The 19,704-nt window shown below is 35.8% G+C and overlaps 1 protein-coding gene across 1 annotated transcript in view; it reads left to right on the top strand.

Moving 5' to 3' along the window:
- The window catches only part of slc26a3.2 (solute carrier family 26 member 3, tandem duplicate 2), a 28,851-nt gene that overhangs the window by 7,992 nt on the left and 1,155 nt on the right, over positions 1-19,704 (top strand). Inside the window, exons 11-38 of the mRNA XM_053650023.1 lie at positions 173-250; positions 425-520; positions 1,220-1,326; positions 1,471-1,540; positions 1,843-1,935; positions 3,370-3,465; positions 4,997-5,224; positions 5,479-5,533; positions 5,650-5,783; positions 5,883-5,948; positions 6,055-6,078; positions 9,979-10,133; positions 10,271-10,410; positions 12,350-12,460; positions 12,560-12,723; positions 13,009-13,173; positions 13,654-13,800; positions 13,889-13,971; positions 14,159-14,306; positions 14,433-14,546; positions 14,812-14,889; positions 15,350-15,445; positions 16,743-16,849; positions 16,952-17,021; positions 17,110-17,202; positions 18,136-18,231; positions 18,580-18,807; positions 19,238-19,510. Coding sequence (XP_053505998.1) covers positions 173-250; positions 425-520; positions 1,220-1,326; positions 1,471-1,540; positions 1,843-1,935; positions 3,370-3,465; positions 4,997-5,224; positions 5,479-5,533; positions 5,650-5,783; positions 5,883-5,948; positions 6,055-6,078; positions 9,979-10,133; positions 10,271-10,410; positions 12,350-12,460; positions 12,560-12,723; positions 13,009-13,173; positions 13,654-13,800; positions 13,889-13,971; positions 14,159-14,306; positions 14,433-14,546; positions 14,812-14,889; positions 15,350-15,445; positions 16,743-16,849; positions 16,952-17,021; positions 17,110-17,202; positions 18,136-18,231; positions 18,580-18,807; positions 19,238-19,510 — 3,315 coding nt within the window. The remainder of the gene's footprint in view (positions 1-172; positions 251-424; positions 521-1,219; positions 1,327-1,470; positions 1,541-1,842; positions 1,936-3,369; positions 3,466-4,996; positions 5,225-5,478; positions 5,534-5,649; positions 5,784-5,882; positions 5,949-6,054; positions 6,079-9,978; positions 10,134-10,270; positions 10,411-12,349; positions 12,461-12,559; positions 12,724-13,008; positions 13,174-13,653; positions 13,801-13,888; positions 13,972-14,158; positions 14,307-14,432; positions 14,547-14,811; positions 14,890-15,349; positions 15,446-16,742; positions 16,850-16,951; positions 17,022-17,109; positions 17,203-18,135; positions 18,232-18,579; positions 18,808-19,237; positions 19,511-19,704) is intronic.

The following is a 19,704-nucleotide window of genomic DNA, read 5'->3' on the forward strand; positions in this document are numbered from 1 at the left end:
GAGTAACCTGCAATAAGGTGCCTTTAAAAAGTCCTATTTTACCTTTGTCAGATGATCTGTTAACCTGTTTTATTTGTGCCGTATTGTGCAGTGACGCCAGCAGACTACAATTAAAATTAAACATTTGGCCTCTGTTCTACCAAAACATAACCAGACTGTTGTAATTTTCCAGGTAGCTGGTCTTCTGTCCGCCATCATTGTCCTGATAGTAACTCTGGCCATAGGGTTCTTGCTTGAGCCACTGCCAAAGGTAACCTTCAGGCTTAATGTGCAGTTCTTAATTTGCAGTGTTTAATCTGCATCCATTGAATTTGCCCTTATAGTATGCATAATCAGTTTCATGAAGCACACATATGTTCTGAGTTTTAGTTAATGTCTAGTTTGGCACAATCCATAGGTGTGTTGTATGATGTGTGTTTTGTAGTCAGTGCTGGGTGCAGTGGTAATAGTGAATCTGAAAGGGATGCTGATGCAAGTGTCTGAAGTCCCTTACCTCTGGAGGAAGGATCGGCCTGACTGCGTAAGAGATTTCCATGTTTTCTTCTTTCCATCAGCAAGTGAAAGTTCCTGATAAATACATTATATTAGCCATATATCAGATAATCAGAATACAGCAGAATGAGAATCTGAATAAGAAGAGTAACAAAAATAGCATTCCTGTTACCCTGTGAACACATAATGTTTAACATTTCCAGACAAAAATTAAAAACCAACATAGAAATGTTCCTGCTACTCCTACTACTAAAATAAAAAAACAACATTTTCTCATCCATATGTATTTTGTTAGACAGCTAACCACTATAAGCAAAATTGACAGAATTTGTGAGATAAGTGTATAATCTTCAAAAGCAATGCTAAATGGCTAATGTAAGCTAAAATGACAGGATAATTTTAGAAAACACATATAGGGTGCAATTATAAAATTATACCTACTCAGCTGTACCACTCAAAGATCCATCCACCAGCATGCGGTCTGAAGTGAGATCCTTCACAGAAAACTCGATTAAAAGTTCCTAAATGTGTAACATTCGGAAAATGTTCTACTAAGCCAAAAGTGTTAGCTGGGTAGCAGTGGTAAATAACAGCACAAATTTATTTAGACCACTGAGAGAATTGTTGGTGAATCATTAATTGTACTGTATTCTATAATATATAAAATACTGAAAGGACTCATGTAATGGCTTTTGTAATTGTGTGCCTATTATTACCCTCCATTCAGATTGTTTGGATTGTGACCTGTGTGGGCTCCATCTTGCTGGGACTGGATATTGGCCTTGCTGTGGGACTCGGAATAGAAATGATTGCTGTTGTCTTCAGGACTCAGTTGTGAGTGTGACTAAATGCAGTTATTTGACAACAAGGGTCTGAAAATCTACAACAACCAAATATTTATAAAGGATACATTTTCAGGACCCTAAGAGTTTGGTTTAGTTACTCAGAGAGTAACAATATATGTCCTCTATTTTCCAGCCCACACTGCTGTGTCCTGGCAAACATCTCTGGCACTGACATTTACAGAAACCGCAAGGACTATGTCAATGTAAGTCACTTACTGTATAATTACAGATTCCCCCCACACAGATTACAGTGGAGAAATATTCCACAGTCCTGCTTTAAAGGCAATACAAATGGTCAACCTAAATCTGACATGGTCTTCTGTAGCTCAATATGTGTGTCTGCACAAAACAATGATTTATAGTTTGCAAACTAAAAACATTAAGAAACAGCCAGACGTTTCTACTCTTCATGAGTGAAGTTTAGATACGAATTGATACTGGCCTATGTGTTAATGCACAAATTGAAACTCACCGTGTGAAATATGGCCTTCTTAACCTTACACAGATATATGAACCAGAGGGAGTGAAGATTTTCAGAATTCCTTCACCAATATTCTTTGCAAATATTGATTTCTTCAGAGGCAAACTGCTTGATGCTGTAAGTATTTATAAAATTATAAGCTTGACTTTACTCATCTTAACTATCTTCAGCTAAAGGACCTACTCAAACTTTGCCCTGAGCAGTGTATTACATAATGGACTCAGAAAAAATGAAACAAGCTGAAATAAAACAGTTCACAGTATTGTTCTGGTGTGGTAATTAGGACTCACACCTAACTATAGTGCCTCAATTCATATAATGATTTACTTTATGTAGTGGACGTTGCCAATTATATGACAATTGATCCATGCTATTCTACAAACTATAAAGTATTTTCCACTGACCCATTCTTTTTTCAATGTTTATTCAGCTGTTTGCAGTCTTTCTTGCACGTTCGCAGCTAGTTCAAAATTGTAGCTCACCTTCTGTCAGGGGCAAAATGAGGGAACATACAGCATTCAACAAAACAACATTTTCATAAAGCAGATAAATCTGGATTTAGATTTAGATGCCTGATAAGCAAGTCACAGGCAACAGTGGCAAAGGGAAAACTTCCTGAAACAACATGAGGAAGAAATCTGGAAAGGAACCAAAAGAGAAGCTGTATATATTGTTGTATAGAGAAAAGCCAAACAGTATTAAATATGTTGTGAGGCTTCAAATTCACTTAGGGTTAAGTATAATGTTTATGTTTATGTATAAGGATATACAATATATTGCAGATATATTACACACACACTGCTAGACCATTAAAATCATCCACCATCTCTAGACCAATAAAGTCCTCCTATCAGTTACTTCTGACTTTTCCTTGACCCTGGCTATAACTGAAAGATCTTTGTTTTCATTTTGCTGTGCCAAGGCTATCCCGAGGCATACTTTTATGGCATATCTTTTGGGAGAGATTGAATACATCTGCAACTAGGGCATCTGGTTGAGGTTAGAGGTGTGTATTGGCATGCCAGAAAAAGGTTTTTATTTTCTTGCGGGCACGAGTGAGCAGTTCATTAACATGAATGTGTGGCACACATAGTCAGGATCTCAGTAGATTAAATTAGGCTTCTAAATTGTTTACATTTCAGAAGCAAATACATTCATTAGAAAACATTGCTGACAGGTACAATCAAAAAGTAATAACTGTGTGACTGAGATTTAAAAACCACTGCTGCTATTTATCTCTGAGTTGTTGTTGTTGTTGTTGTTGTTGTTGTTGTTTTAAGTGTTTGTGTATGTGTATGTGGGTATAGTTGTAGAGTAAATATTTAATTAAAAAACAAAACAAAACAACAACAACAAAAACCCTTGGATTTAACCTGAATATAGATACTGATATTTGGAGCAGTAAACAGATACAGACACCGCATTACACCCCTAATTTGTATTTTGTACACCTGTATGTATGTCTGGATGCTATTGTCTAAAGCAGAGTACAGTTCTTTGGTCAACACATGTTGTTTTAAACGTACTTACTTTTTCCTCTGTTTTCCTCAGGTGGGCTTCAATCCCTTGAGAGTACTGAGAAAGAGAAATAAAGCCCTGAGAAAAATTAAGAAGCTAATTAAGAAAGGGGAACTAAGAGTCACAAGTGTAAGTCCAATACATAATGAGGTGGCAGCATGGTCTGGCCCTCTGTGCTTGAACTTTGAATCTAGAGACAGATGGTTATTAGACATGTAATCTTTTTTCAGTTTTATTATCTACACTCTAAAAAATGCTGGGTTATTTGTTCTACCCAAACGCTGGGTTGAGCCTTTTGGAACATTTAATTGTGTTATTTTCTCAGTCTTGGTTAGTTTTTGGGTAGTTTTGTGTAACCCAACCGCTGGGTTAGTGGTTTTCACTGACAGTTGAATCAATGCACCCCTCCCCCACTCCAACGCCTCAGTCCAGCTCCTTGGGTCAAATTAACTCAGAGAGGACTGTTTGAATTTGCCTCAGGTGAAGGTAGCAGTTTTCACTCAAACAGACTGTGTTAATATCCTACACACTTTTTATGTTATTACTATTTCAAATGTTGTGTATCCAATGCTAAAAAAGAAAAAAAAAATCACACATGACCAACACAACATGTGCTAAATTATCGTCCAATCATGTTGTGGACTGTTGTGCCGACGTCACCGTCCAAATCTGAACTCGTTTTTTCAGCATTTTTGTAGAATTTTATCATGCAAAGTGCACTTTAGGATAATTGTAGGGGGAACAGTATAAACAACACGTCTCTGTGTTATTTTTGTGTTTTTTTTAACACAACTTTGTATGGAAATGTACTAACACGCTGTGTTAAATGTACTAACACACTAATTGTGTTAAAAGCAACAGAAAATGTGTTGTCCTTAACTAGACACACAGGTGTGTTAAAAATTAACACATGATGAGGTTGTTTTTCTTGTTTTAAGAGTGAAGCTTCATATCAATATATTTATTCATAAAACCATTACTGTACACTAGAAAAAGCAAAAATGTGTGATAGCAGTCCAGTTTACATGACATTAAATGCACCTCTATCTTCATTGGCTTTGGCTTCCTTTTTTGTTTGTAATGCCCACTGGATCGTAAGTTGGTTACTCAGTTTTTTGGATGTTTTAAACGTTTACTTTGATCTAAATCTGAAGTTTTTGTCTTGAATATATTACTTATTTGAGTAATTTACTTCAAAATCTATATATGAACACCACTTTAGCAGCTCTAGCAACATATTTCTGAACACCTTCTTGTGTATAAATAAAGGAGATACTATGCTGACATATTTGTTTATAATGAGATATATTTGACATTTTCAAAGGGTAAAAATAACCATGAAAATATTAACCCGTTTATGAAATAAAATTAACCAAGCATTTTTGTAAAAATTAAACCATCTGGATTAAAATTGCTGGGTTAAAGTTAACAACCCAACTTGATGGTTTAGTTTAGCTGAAAATGTATTCTGTGTCTTATCCAGCTGTTGGGCTAAAAATAACCCAATTTGGGGTGTTTTTAACCCAGTATTTTTTAGAGTGTATATTCAGAAGTTCAGAGTCTGTATATTTGGATAACAGCAGGCTCTAACGTCCACATTCTGGAATGTTAGCGATAACAGAAACTTTTAATGCTGAGAAGATCATTACTTTATTCACAGAAGGGACTACAGGCCACATGCTCTTTGCCTATTGAAGAGTCAGAAGATGAGAGCAATATGGAGGACTTAGATCAGCCAATAGACTTCTCAGACCTTCCTGTTCAGGTGAACTGGAGAGCAGAGCTTCCTGCCAACATCTCTGTTCCTCCAGTGGACATCCACAGTCTTGTCCTTGACTTCTCTGCTGTCTCCTTTCTTGATATCTCAGCACTCAAAGGACTTAAAACGGTATGGCAATTGACTATTGTATATATGACTATTGTAATCTGACTATTGTATTAGCATAGAAACAAATATCGGTTTTATGTAGACAGCAATAAGTACAACGTCTACAGTTATTCATTTCATTTCATTTATCTACATATGAAAATTGCATGTCTGAGACTGTGGTGTTTTTTAATAAGTATTTTACAGCATGTTTGGCATGCATAATGGATTTTCTTCACTAGAAATGTGATAACACTGTGCCATAAAATTTCCAGGCTTTAAAAGAGTTTATCCGCATTGACGTTGAGATCTACATTGTGGCCTGCGATCGTAAGTTTAAATCTTACCTTATTAGGGCATATAAACTGTCACAATTATGTTGCCATTGCAATAAAACTTTATTATTAGATATTATCCACCACTAACCTTTGAAATGCTCTTCCCAGCCTACATCATTGAGAAACTCAAGAGCTGCAAATTCTTTGATGATGAGATTACAACATCCATCTTTTTTCTGACCCTCCATGATGCAATGCTGCACATACTTTATCTCCATCCGCCCCTCAGCATTAGTGAAAAGGTGAGATGGCTTCAAAAAGATCACGTTTTTCTGACAATGCCATGTGACAGGTTTGGCTATTTAATTCATTCTCTTTAACCCATTAATGTGCCCGTATAGGTAAATATCAACTCTTGTGACAAGCTAAATAATGGAATGAACCGCTTGCGCAACAGAGAAAAAACAGTGAGTGAACCCACCAATTTTGTAGCTTTTGTATTACCCTTTATACCACACCCTAATGACAATTTATACATTTATAAAGTACTGAAAAAACTGTCTTTCTTTGCAGGGCAAGGAACCAGAGACCAGGTTCTAATGCACATCATCTCAATTGCACTCATGTATGCTGAGGAAACCAAAAACAGAATAGACTGTTGGATGCTTTGAATCTTGTGAATTGTTAATGTAATTTTTAGATGGAAAATCTATTCTGTATAGTTTAAATGTTTGGCACAAATTTGTACTGTATAATGTCTTTTATTTACAGAAACACGTGTGCATTTAGAGGCACATAATTATGTAATCAGAATTGTATCTGGATTACTTAAGAAATATGGATACATACATACATACATAAATATTTCCACTTTTGTATATGTAAAATATTTTTATATATAAAATGTACTATGGTATATTAAGTCAGATGTATGCAGAGCATTATTATTTTAAATAAAATGACTGCCAATAATTCTCAATTTTTCCCCTTTTTGGTCTTTATTATTATGTTATTATGTCAACATATTGTAATGTTATATTATTATATCGATAGAGAGTCGAAATTAAACAATGCAGCATTGTTCCTCTTTAGCCTGTTACGTATGCTTCACTTTTTATGCGTACGCTAGGAACAGTGTACTGTATACGTGCCGCCCAGTTTTTCTAACCATGAGTACTTTGTACGTGCAGGTCGCACATGCGCATTTAATTGTTTTAAACTATTTAGTTGTTCCACAAGGTGGCAGCAATGACCCAGGATCGTTGATTCTCAAGGTAGTTGAAGAAAAAACAGAATAAACGGAAGAGACGGAAACAAGTGCAGGTTAGAAAGTACTAGTGATGGGAAGTTCGGATCATTTTCCTGTAGGGATCTTTGATTCTCTTTCAGCAAAAATAAACAAATCTTTTTTCAAGTAATTTCATTCATTTGAGCAGAATATAATTAAAATGTTACATGTTAAATTCCCCAACACATCTAGTACCTATGCAAACGTTGATCACATTTGGAATAAAAAATAAACTATAGGCTAATGCAGCCACAGCCAAATTATGATAAACAGAAATGATTAATTAATAGCTTAGCTGGTCTTCAGGCTATGCAGTCTGTTAGTTCACCTCCCGATTCCGAGTCGTTCATTTTTTGTCACATCACATTTGTCGCGTCTGTTCCTTGGAAACAGAAATGATTAGTTCAGCTCTCAAGTCTTCGGGTTCGAGACTTTCGTTCATCCCGTGACCGCCCCATGAGCAGTGCACTATGCAGTACCGGAAACAGAAATGATTAGTTCATCTCTCGAGTCTGTTGGACCCTTGAGCAAGGCCCTTAACCTCAGTGGCTTAGTTGTATAAATTAGATAAACTTAAGTCTGCCAAATGCCTTAAATGTAAACGTAAATAGGGTAAATGGTCTGCACTTATATAGCACCTTTTAACCTTCACGGTTCTACAAAGCACGTTACACAGTTTCTCACACAAGGCACTAGCCTGACATCGGGAGCAACTTGGGGTTCAGTGTCTTGCCCAAGGACAGTGGCATGTGGAGGGGGTGGGGGATCAAACCACCAACCCTGTGATAAGTGGACAACCCGCTCGACCCCCTGAGCCACAGTCTTAGGGCCCGTTCACACCGGGACGTTTTTTTGCAGCGCGTTAAATGGTCCGTTTTTCGCCGCGTTTTTTTGTGTTCATACCCACATGTTAAACGTGGCCGATGTGCTGAATGAAAGTGCAAAGTCACTCCCCGACAGTAGGTGGCACTTTTTGAAAAGCAGAAATTCCCCGGTACACAAGGTGGCGCCGCACACATATAAGGCAACTATTGTTGTGCCCAAAAATGATAATGTTCCTGCAAACTGATGATATGTTTGCATCAGTTTGCAGCTAATGTTCCTGCAAACTGATGATATGTCAATATGATAATACAATGGTGCAATAATGGGGCACTTAGCTATTTGAATAAGATGTCAAGAATACTTATAAGCATATATTTGCCAGGTGAAAAATAAATACAATGGACTATCAATCAGCGGATTATCATTTGCAGGGAAGAGACAAAGAAACAAACAATGCTATTTAGTGTAGAAAACAACACTGAAAGAATTAAATGGATCATTTATGCAATATATGCTTGCATTTCAGTGTTGTCAAAAATAGCCACAACATAATAAATACACTTACATAGTGTTTCATGTATAATTTTGAATCTGGTGTTTTCAAAGGATACTGTACCTTGTTTATGTGTGTAGGTAGAAGGATTTATTAGCAGTGAGTATTTTATTTCGGGTATGTCACTTATGCACTCTGACTAAAATGGTGGATTTTGTACTCGATGCCATCAAGTCATACTTTTATGTAACTTCAGCAGCTCCAGGCACGAGAACAAAAGTGTGAATCTCATGGGTCGAACACCTTGATTTTAAGAAAATATCATGCTTTGACACCACGCGTTTTATGCCTGGGTGTGAACACTCTCATTGGCAGCCATTGGGGCGTTAAACGGTCCATTTTGTGCGCTGCGAAAATCATCCCGGTGTGAACAGGGCTTTAAACCGCTCATTTATGGCTATCTTAGAATGTTAACTGGATTGCTAATACAACACCCCAGTTTCCTTCCCTGCTTTCTGAAGACTACTAGGCCAGCAGCTACTGCTAGCATGTTTGAATGAATTTTCATGACCATTTTGGCACCATGTGGAAGAACTACGTAGACATACTGTACTTCCTTGTTTTGATGGACAGTGATTTCAGTCTGTTTCTAGATTTGAGAATGCTGAACAGTTTTGTTTTTTTTTACAAAGTCATGAAACACTAAGGTACATTTTCTGAGATTTTAACAGAGGTGTTTGTGTCACACATCATAAAAGACAATGTGATTTTGAGCTTTTTTCCACTATTTTCGTCTTCCGGGTTTAAAATCTACATTGTGTCGACATCACAGGCAGTGACGTGGTAATGTACTATAGTACTTCGATTATAGACATACAGTTGAGATCATAAGTTTACATTTTGAGACTTTTGAACAGGATGATAGGTGTAAATTATTATTTTGTTTAAAGATCTTATTTTTTTATGCAGAAGATGCTGAAAAGGTAAAGAATGTGCAGGACCTGGAATATTTTTCTGAAGAACAGTGGGCAGTTTAACTGCTCAGGACAAACAAGGGACTCATGAACAACTATCACAAAACATAAACACAGTCGTTGTAATTCCAGGTAATGACACACACTATTAACAATCAAGCATATGTAAACTTTTAAACTGGTTCATTTGTGTAAATTCAGTTATTATTGTCTCTTGTGGACTATATGTAAACATCTGTTATGTGAAATAGCTTATTCAGGGCAGTACTAAAAAAAAAAAACATGCAATTTTTATGATTCCTCTTATTAATTATTATTATTATTATTATTATTATTATTATTATTATTTTACATTTTGTAGAGTCTGCAAGGTGTATGTAGATTTATGACCTCAACTGTATATACTGAAGCTAGATATAGATATAGATATAGACAGATAGATAGATACCTCTACTACTTTCCTTTCCTATAGAAATCTGCATGAATTGGGCTGGACATACTTGTGTAATCATATCTTATCATATCTTCACATCAGAATGGCGCAAGTCAAAAATCGTGAGAATTTAGATTGCTCTTTAAAATCAAACATATTTAAGGAAACTGGAGGGAAAAATAACTGGTAGGAAGTTGAAGGTTAAATGTGTCAACAGTGTTTTTATGAGAAGTGAATAAGGAATATTTGTTTTGTAAACCTCAAATAAATTATTAGCTTCTCCCTGATGATATGTGACCTCCTTAATCTTGTGTCAGCATACACATAAGGAAGGATGACTCAGATTACCATGTTGTAATGGCAACCAGATTTACAGCTGTAAATGATTAAAGAGTCAAAGTAAAACAGATGCATATATATCTCCAAGCTGAGTCCTAAAACACGCACAAGAGATGCAGTAACTCCTTCCTTATACCTTGCCTAGATTTTGCAAAGACAAATGGAAAAAGAGGTAGAACTAGTGGACAAACTCTATTTGGTGGAAAGACAGGTGTTCTCTGAAGACTCCTTTTCACAAGAACACAAAAGGAATGACAGGATACACAAGGATCTACTATATCATGTTAAGAAATACTTCACGTAAGAACTATTCAATCTGAAAAATAAGTGCAGCTAAAATATTGTGCCACACAAATGTCATTTTCCATGTTTTTTAATATATTTTAATTATTTAAGGAAAAGAAATTATGAAAGTGCATGTTTGTGTTTCATATTAGGTGTGATTCAAAACGTGTAAAGAATGCAGCATTATCTTTGCTCCCCATCATTGGGTGGATGAAAATATACAGATTTAAACAGTGGCTGCCAAGTGACATAATATCTGGAGTCAGCACAGGACTCGTGGCTGTACTGCAAGGTAGTATTTTGTTCCTTTTCTCACTACCTTACTTAGCAAGTGAGTAAAGTGTATCAGTTATCAGGTAGAGATGGGTGATACCACAAATTTCACTTTCAATCCATTAATAAATAATACCAAGACAAGTATGCTGATACAGATACTGATTTTTTAAAAATTTTTTATTTTTTTAAATAAAAGTCTTATTGTGGCTAGAAAAACATGGAAATGTGCAATTTCTAAGGTGAGAATTTTTAAACAAGAATATTAAGAATTCTATGTGAAATATTTTGTTGTTTTCAGGTTGTTTTCTGTTTGGGTCCTATTTAACAAACTAATAAATTTCTGACGTATACCGTTCATAGACCGAGAACTTGTGAATAGGCTTGTGTACTTCAGTGAACTTTAGGGCTATATCACTGAGAGTGTAATGCTCTGCCTTTGATGAACAGTTCTAACGGGAGTGGTCAGGAAAAAAGCAAGACACCATGGAAATTATGAAACGACAAACAAAATTTTATCTGCTGAATTAAGGTTTGTCTGGTGACCAGGCCAACCACATAACCAGTTGAGCTAAGTACCTGAAAGATGAAGAGAGGGAGTCAGTTGCAATGCCAGTCAGATAATCAGACCGTCTTAGACAGACCTGACCCTTGCAATCGGGAACATGGAGGAGCCAGTTGAGGTGGGCCAGGATGCCCTTTGTTCAGCTTTGGCTAGAGTTGTATCAGGCATTTCCCACCAGAAAGAACCCTGGGGCTAACCAGGACCCGCTGTTTAGATTATACATCTCATTTGGCTTGGGATTGTCTGGCGTTACGAGACATGGGGATAGGAATAGACAAGATTCTGTGGCTGAAGAGAAGTCTGGGCTGACCTTCTCAGTCTGTTGTCACCTTGACACTCAACAGGAAAAGCAGAAGAAAAATTAATGAAAAAACAAAACAAAACAAAACAAAAAACTTCTGGCATGTCTCTCATTTTGCCTCTGTGTTAATTGTGGGTCTGAAAAACTCCAAACATCGCTTCTTGTCCTTGTAGTCATAACATTTACACAATACACATTCACTGTATTGTTTGTTAGGTCATGCCTGCCTGATGGACTATCGGGTGGAAGTAAAAGTAATTCCTGTCCTGCACATTATGCCCTACAACTTTTAATTTAAGATTAAAAAAACTCACAATATTTGTATTTTTATGTTTTATACTGTATATCAATTTGTTCTTCAGTACTGACCACCCATTATTTCTGGGACTAATAATGTTATGCTAAAACAATTGGGCCAGGAAACTACTCTTATGGATGTCATACAACTGGACTAAATATAAACTATGTGTATCTGCAAAACAAGCGTATTAGGAAAACCTGTACACCTGCTAATTCATGCAATTATCTAATTAACCAATCATTGCATACACAACACAGATACATAGAAATAACTTCAGTTAATGTTCACATACTTAACATCAGGAAGACTCTAATAACTCAAATAATCACACTTTATAACTTCGGTGAACAGAAAAGCATTTTATAATGCACAACACTTGAGGAGGATGGGCTACAACAGTAGACTCACCAAAACTTGACATTCCCTGGCCTTTTCCCAGTCTTCAATTGTTCAACTTTAGTGAGCCTGTGCCGACTGTAGCCTCTGATTAATGTTTCTGAAAGTTTTTTCTCTAGCAGAATGTTGTTCGATGTTGGAATGTTGTTCCAGATGTTGACCTGGATCTGCATGAATTTATGCAGCTATCACAGGACTGGCTGATAGGATAATTGCACGAATGAGCAGGTGTTCAGATGTTCCTAATAAAGTGGTCAGGGAGTGTATATACAGGCTATATTTAATTCTGTAAGGAATTTTAAATCAGAATTTCAAGTTCTTTTCATAGTGAAGGTGAGAAGAAACTGTAGAAGAATCTCACAGATACTAGTAATATTTTTCTTATATTTCTCCAGGACTTGCATTTTCCTTGCTGGCTACCTTACCACCAGGATATGGATTGTACTCTGCATTTTTTCCTGTATTGACCTACTTCTTCTTGGGCACATCCAGACACCTGTCAGTAGGTGCGCTCCTGATGCAGTATTGACACAGCATCTCAGCAACTGATATGCAGAAGTTAAGCTTTTCTATCTACAGAACTTAATCTGCTCTATCTCTCTCAGGTCCTTTTCCCGTTTTGAGTCTGATGATTGGTAGTGTTGTGGAGGGATTGGTAGCTAATGATACCTCCAAGCCTGTTAACATTACTGGATTTGATGAGCTGACCAAGGATCAACAGAGAGTTGTAGTCGCCTCTTCTGTCACATTTCTTATGGGCATTTTCCAGGTAGAATATATATATATAAAGAGTACTTCTATCAGCTTCAGATGAACACATTTTTCAGACGATATCAAGATACCACCATCCATTACTAATATAATTAGGACAAACTGCTAGTCTTTACAAATATCAGTAAAAGGAATAGGACATTATACATACTAAGGAAATAAGACACGTACTAAGAACCATTTGAATTAAAATATAATGTCAACAGTTAAAATACTATTAATAGATATTTAAACATATTTTAATTTTTTAATTTTCATATAAATCATTCCCAATTTTCCTCAGCTTGCCATGGGGTTGCTGCAGGTGGGCTTCATAGTCATTTACCTGTCTGATACTCTGGTATCCGGGTTCACTACTGCTGCTGCAGTTCACATCCTGGTATCACAGCTCAAGTTTGTGCTTGGGTTGGATGTACCAGGCAAAAGTGGAGCATTCAACATTTTCTTTGTGAGTAGAAAATTAATTAAGAAGAGAATTCTAAATATAGCATGTTTTGTTAAAATTGATGTGGAACAACATATTAATATGTTTTTCAAACTGCTTTTTAAACTGTGGAGTATACATATTGAAGTGCACATTTCATATTCTAGAGTATTCTATTGATCTCATTTCTGTTGGTAAAGGAGGGCTTTTTTTCCTGCTATTATAACATACAAACTGTCTGGTCAGTTCTGGACATTCTGGATGTCTGGTCAGCAGATGGGGATGGTGTACTCTCCTCATAGTGAATATACAGTATATTGTTTGCACTGCTTCTCAGCAATAGGTAATGATGGTGTGGCAGGAATCAGATATTCTGTCCTTTCGTTTCCTTTATTGAGTCCTAGGGTCATTATATGGGGAAAACTAGACTTGTAAAAACTGAAAGAGTGTTTTTAATTCTTAAAATACTTGTTTTATGTGGTCCATTTTAATTTTTGATTTCAGACTTTGGAGAAAGTTTTTACACAGCTCTATAAGACAAATATAGCTGATTTGTTGACCTCCATTATAATCATGGCAGCGGTGTATATAGTAAAGGAGGTCAACGACAAATTCAAGCTACCTGTGCCCATTCCAATTGAACTCATTGTGGTGGGTATCACATTTCAACATTGCAGCATTTCCCAGATCTCAAAACAGATTTTGTAATCCCTAATGTTTACTATACTGTCCTCATTAGACCATCATTGCTTGTGGATTCTCTTATGGATTTAATTTTGAAGAAAAATTTAATGTGACTGTTATTGGAAACATGGTGAATGGGTAAGGATGTATTATATTTACTTGAAGAAAATGTGTAATTTTAATAATTGCCAAAATTCACCCTCTAATGGGTGATCGTGGAATATGTAAGGATTGCATATACACAGTATTTATGTAGCAATCACACACTGTATAGAATGGAGCACTCCATATCTAAGGTATTGATTTTTGCCATTCATATCTTTAGATATGAAGCGCCATTTGCTCCAAATGTGGAAGTGATGAAACAAGGTGCAGTAGATGCTTTCGTTATAGCTATAGTGGGCTTTGCTGTGGCCTTCTCTGTGGCTAAAGTCTATTCTGTCAAGCATGACTACGTTGTTGATGGAAATCAGGTGAGAAATCCAAAATCCAAAGCTTCAATATAGGACTAAATTTAAAAAATGACTGTGACTGTGCTTCCATTTGAAATGTAATCAATATTTGTGTCAACTGAACCAATGTTTTTTTTATGTTAACAGGAGCTTATTGCTTTTGGAGTAAGTAATATATTTGGAGCAGCTTTTCGATCCTTTGCAGCTAGCACTGCACTTTCCAGGACAGCAGTACAAGAAAGCACAGGGGGAAAAACACAGGTATGTATCAGAATGCTTCTACTAAACCCTTTACTACACCAAGCACTGCCTTTGAACTTGGTAGTTAAGGTGTGAAAGTCTCAGTATGTATCAAAGGTTCATGTATGCACTATTGCATTATTCAATATATCTTAGCCGTGTTGTACACCTGAGGCTTGCTTTTATAGTCTGTCATTAAAGTTTATAAAGGGTCCCATTTATCATTTGTAAGATCTATTGCTCAGATGAGAACTGGGATGAAATATTAACTTTTTCTTTTCAACAGATAGCAGGTCTAATCTCAGCAATTATAGTACTGATCGTCACAGTTGGAATAGGATTCCTACTTGAACCACTGCCCAGGGTGAGAGAAAAGGAAAATTTTAAAAACACCAAGCACATTCTGAAAAGATATTGTCCAAATTTTCACACCGTCATCTTTTTTCCACTGACTTACCTGTTAGAAGACATTGACTATTTCATTTCCATTATCAAGTACTTTTTTTTTTTTTTAAATATAACCATCAAGGTTTCTAATTATCAAGTTCATTTTCTAGTCATAAACATTTATAAAGTTTTAAAGCACATTTCATTGTTATCAAAGTTTTAATAGTCACCAAATAAAGTAGAAGAAATAATAAGAATTTTAAATGCATGTTTTATTATTTGTAAGTCGCTTTGGATAAAAGCATCTGGTAAATAAATAAATGTATTATAATCATCATAGAGGATGCAACAGATGCACTACCTCCACACTACATAAATGTAGAAATAATTAAACCTTCTTGCATTTTTCATCTCCACTGTCTTACTTGTTTATCTAGTCTGTTTTGGGAGCTCTTGTGGTTGTGAACCTGAAAGGCATGCTGTTGCAGTTCAGAGAGCTCCCGTACCTTTGGAAGAGGGACAAAGCTGATTTTGTAAGCACTCTCTTTGTTTCTTTTTAAGGCCCTTTAACAGTTATAACAGTATAAAAAATATTTACATAATTTTCCATGGTAATAATCTCAGAGAGCACAACACATTTGAGTCTTTGTATCAGAGCTTACACCCCCCTCTCATTGTAGACCCATGCTAAAACATTACATCCATTTACATCAAAAACTTGCTTCAATCTTGCCCCATCCAGTTACATGATGTTATGGACTTGCAGATAGGATTTAGAATACAATGTGACTTACAGTATATAATCTATAAAAAATGTTTTGCAAAACCTCAAAGTTTAGCTGTATGGTGTAACTTTATAGACAACAAGAATAATTTTTCATTAATGCAATTTGCTATCAATCTGCACATATCAAGAAGAGGCAGAATACTTGAATCACAACACACCTGTCTCCAAATGTTTTGGATGTGATACTATACTAAGAAAAGCCAAAACTTATGCAGATGGTAAATACAAACTCTTCGTGCAAATTTCCATGGTTTGTTTAAACAGTGTTTGTTTATTTAAAATGAGATTACATAACTTATGCATAATAATATAATTTATCCCACAATGTTGTTGAATTTTAGAATTTGCTTGGGCAGAAGGTGTTGATTAATTTGACATCAGTGCCAGCTGTAATTCAAAGCACAGGTTTATATTAATGTGCTCATTGTAATGTTATCTTTCTATAGTAACTCAAATACAGAGACATACATGGCAAGTGCTCCACCTAATCTAAGCCTAATAATAAATGGAAAAATGTTACATAAAAATGCTGTTATCTAACAAACAATCATTGATATGGTGAAGCTTTCTGTAGAAGGTATTTATTTAACATTTATGGAAGGAGTCTCCAATTTCAGCACTTTGCAGTTTCTCAGTAACATTTTTTCTTATCAACTTCAAGAGATTGAAAAAAAAAAAGTCTGGTTAACAATTTATATCTACTATAATGTAAGTAATAAGAGAAGTGTTCACAGGAATATTCACACACGTTCCACAACATTAAACGTAACTGTAAACTGTTAAAGACTGTAATGTGTCATCCATTGATAAATTTCTAATTGTTCTAATTTCTATTGCTGTGGTATAAAAGGAATAAAACACTTTGGGACATACCATTATAGGAAAATAATCACCCTGTCACCCAAACCCCTAACTTCCCACCCCACCCGGATTGTGTGTCATTCATCTGTAACCTTGGGTTTTTCCTTGGTTCTCAGAAAGTTTTACTCTAATACTTCCTCTATTTTGCCTGCATTCTTCTCTTATAACATTCACTATTTCAGGTTATCTGGGTTGTGACATGTGCAGCCTCCATTATTCTGAGCCTGGACCTGGGACTAGCTGTGGGTCTCGGTATGGAACTGCTCACAGTCGTCTTCCGTACTCAGTTGTAAGTTTGGACAGTTATATATGCAATATTCAAGCAATGTGGAGGCCAAAATAAATTATCCACTATTTCAGCAGTGATACTGCATGTTCATTTTCATTACAGTCCACGTTGCTCTGTACTGGCCAACATCAGAGGCACTGATATCTACAGAGACCACAAGGACTACATGTCTGTGAGTTTCTGCTCATATTTTATCTAAAACACCAATTATCTCACCATCAGTAAAATAGGATGCTGTTCTTTTTTCCCTTTATTTACAGATTTATGAACCTGGTGGAGTTAAAATATTCAGAATCCCCTCACCAATATTTTTTGCAAACATCGAGTTCTTCAGGGATAAACTAGTGCAAGCTGTAAGTGGTTCATATGTTGTATTTATATGAGATAAAGACAAGAGCAAGACAAAATAATTAATAATTCACTTGAGCAAAAGTAAACATGACGTAAGAGTAAGTAAATAATCTCATGAAAAAGAAAACAAGTTGAGTAATTATTTTAAAAATGACTTTTTATGTCTACAATTGACACAACCAATATGAAATGTTCTGTTTTCTATTCTGTTGTGTTAACTAACCAAGTGAGCTATGCTGAACTGAACCACCTTACCTTATCAACAGTATATAAAGAAAGTTAACATTAGGTGGCTAGCTAACTTAGACAAATGCTGTTGGGGTTTCAGTAGTTAGATTCATTAGCTATCTAGCTCATGTCAATATACATGTTTCTAGCTACAGTACATCCTTAACTCAAAGCAAAGATTCCCTTTTCACATTATCCTGAGCATTACTTATAGGCTGTAGCAGCGCATATATATATATATATATATATATATATATATATTTTACACAATAAGCAATCGCAACTGAACATTGCAGTGATGTTTTACGTTTATTACAGAGCTTTCATATTTAGAATTTATAAATATATGCAGAAATTCACTGTTATCCTTGAAGTTTCTGTGCCATTCCACAAAATAGCCCTGTTTTTTTTATTATTATTTGTTCCATTGTAAAACCCTTTATGATTTACAAAGTCAAACAGTATTACAAAAAGTGATGCTGACATTGCTGCACTGAGCAGACTGCACTGACAATGAAAAAGCACCAGTGGACAGAGTTGGTAGAAAAGTTGATTTAAGATACATTTATAGAGACAAATGATCAAGCCCAAGGCAAGATTGAGACAAAAGTCTCAAGCTGGGAGGAGACAAAGATCAGGGCACAGAGAACTCCAACCCCAGTTTAAAGAGTTTCACATCTGATACTTCTCTGTTGTTGTGTTTTCAGGTGGGATTCAGTCCACTTAGAGTTTTGAGAAAGAGGAACAAGGCACTGCAAAAGATCAGAAAAATGATAAAAAATGGGGAGTTACACATATCACCTGTAAGTCATGTGTCATAAGTAGCTAGTTATTCTAATAATATCGTAGTTGAGCTGTATTTTTGCAAGATTTGTTATGATAGTATTGTAAGATTATGAATTCCAGTTAATTCCTAACTCAGATAGAGCCTTATAATACTAAGGTCATGATGACTAAAGTCATGCTGCTTATTCCTGATGTTATCAGTATTACAGCTTATAATAAAATTATTTTCTGAACTATCAGTTCAAGAAGATCATCCTTGGAAAACCTGCTTTTATGTTTTTAAATACAGTAGAAAGTAATTCCAAAAAACACATTCCTCTTGAATTGTAACATTTTTTCTTACCTGTTAATATTTTATGACTCAGAGAGGCTTTGAGTCCATAGGTTACTCAACTAATGAGATGTCAGAGGATGAGAGCAACATGGAGGACTTAGATCAGCCAATAGACTTCTCAGACCTTCCTATTCAGGTGAACTGGAGAGCAGAGCTTCCTGCCAACATCTCTGTTCCTCAAGTGGACATCCACAGTCTCATCTTGGACTTCTCTGCTGTCTCCTTCCTTGATATCTCAGCACTCAAAGGCCTTAAAATGGTGATTTGTCTTGCTAAATATTTAAAAGTAGTTTAAACACTTTCTAAGCCACCAAAAAAATCAGCACTATTTGAAAAAAATGATCTCCTGGGTATAAGGATGCACCCACCCAGCTAACAGAGAATGTTCATTAAGTATTCAACTCATTCTAAGAAGGTTGGGCTGTAACATTCCTGCATGTTGTAAAAAGATCTGTTGTAATAATGGTTTGCTTCACAGTGATAATAGAAAGTTCTCACAGAATGTCCATACCATAACATCATGGAAATGTTTGTATTAATATTACATCTCCAAAGGCTGTGGCAACATTGAAGAACTGTTTATAAGCCTTATACAAGACATTCTCTGAACACCCAGACTGTAACGTTCAAAAAACATTCTTCTAATGCAAGATTTTTGCTGGGCCTAAATGTGATCTTTCTGTGAACAGATATTAAAGGAATTCATTCGAGTGGATGTGGAAATCTACATTGTTGCATGTGATGGTAATTATACATTTAAGTTTGTTATTACATTTTTTAGTTGCCTTTTGTCAAACATTAACCACTCAAGGACTGTTTTTGCAGTGTATATCTTGGAGAAACTGCACAGTTGCATGTTTTTTGACGATGAAATCAAGACGTCCATGTTCTTTCCCACTCTTCATGATGCCATGTTGCACAGTTTGAAGAAGTACCCAGATAATTCAAAGGGCAATGTACAGGTATATTTTATGCAATGACCCAACCAGGTGTTAGATTCCCATTCCCAATTACTAAACAGTTTACTACACAGAATGTCTGATAAGTTACAGATTAAACATTGAATAGGTTCATGATTCATTATTGAGAGTGCCAAATGTCAAATATAAACACTAGACTCACTGACCCATGGATGTCCTGTGCATGTGTATTCACA

This window comes from Ictalurus furcatus, chromosome 19 (assembly GCF_023375685.1).
Source record: "Ictalurus furcatus strain D&B chromosome 19, Billie_1.0, whole genome shotgun sequence".
In the NCBI taxonomy this organism is placed as follows: Eukaryota; Metazoa; Chordata; class Actinopteri; order Siluriformes; family Ictaluridae; genus Ictalurus; species Ictalurus furcatus.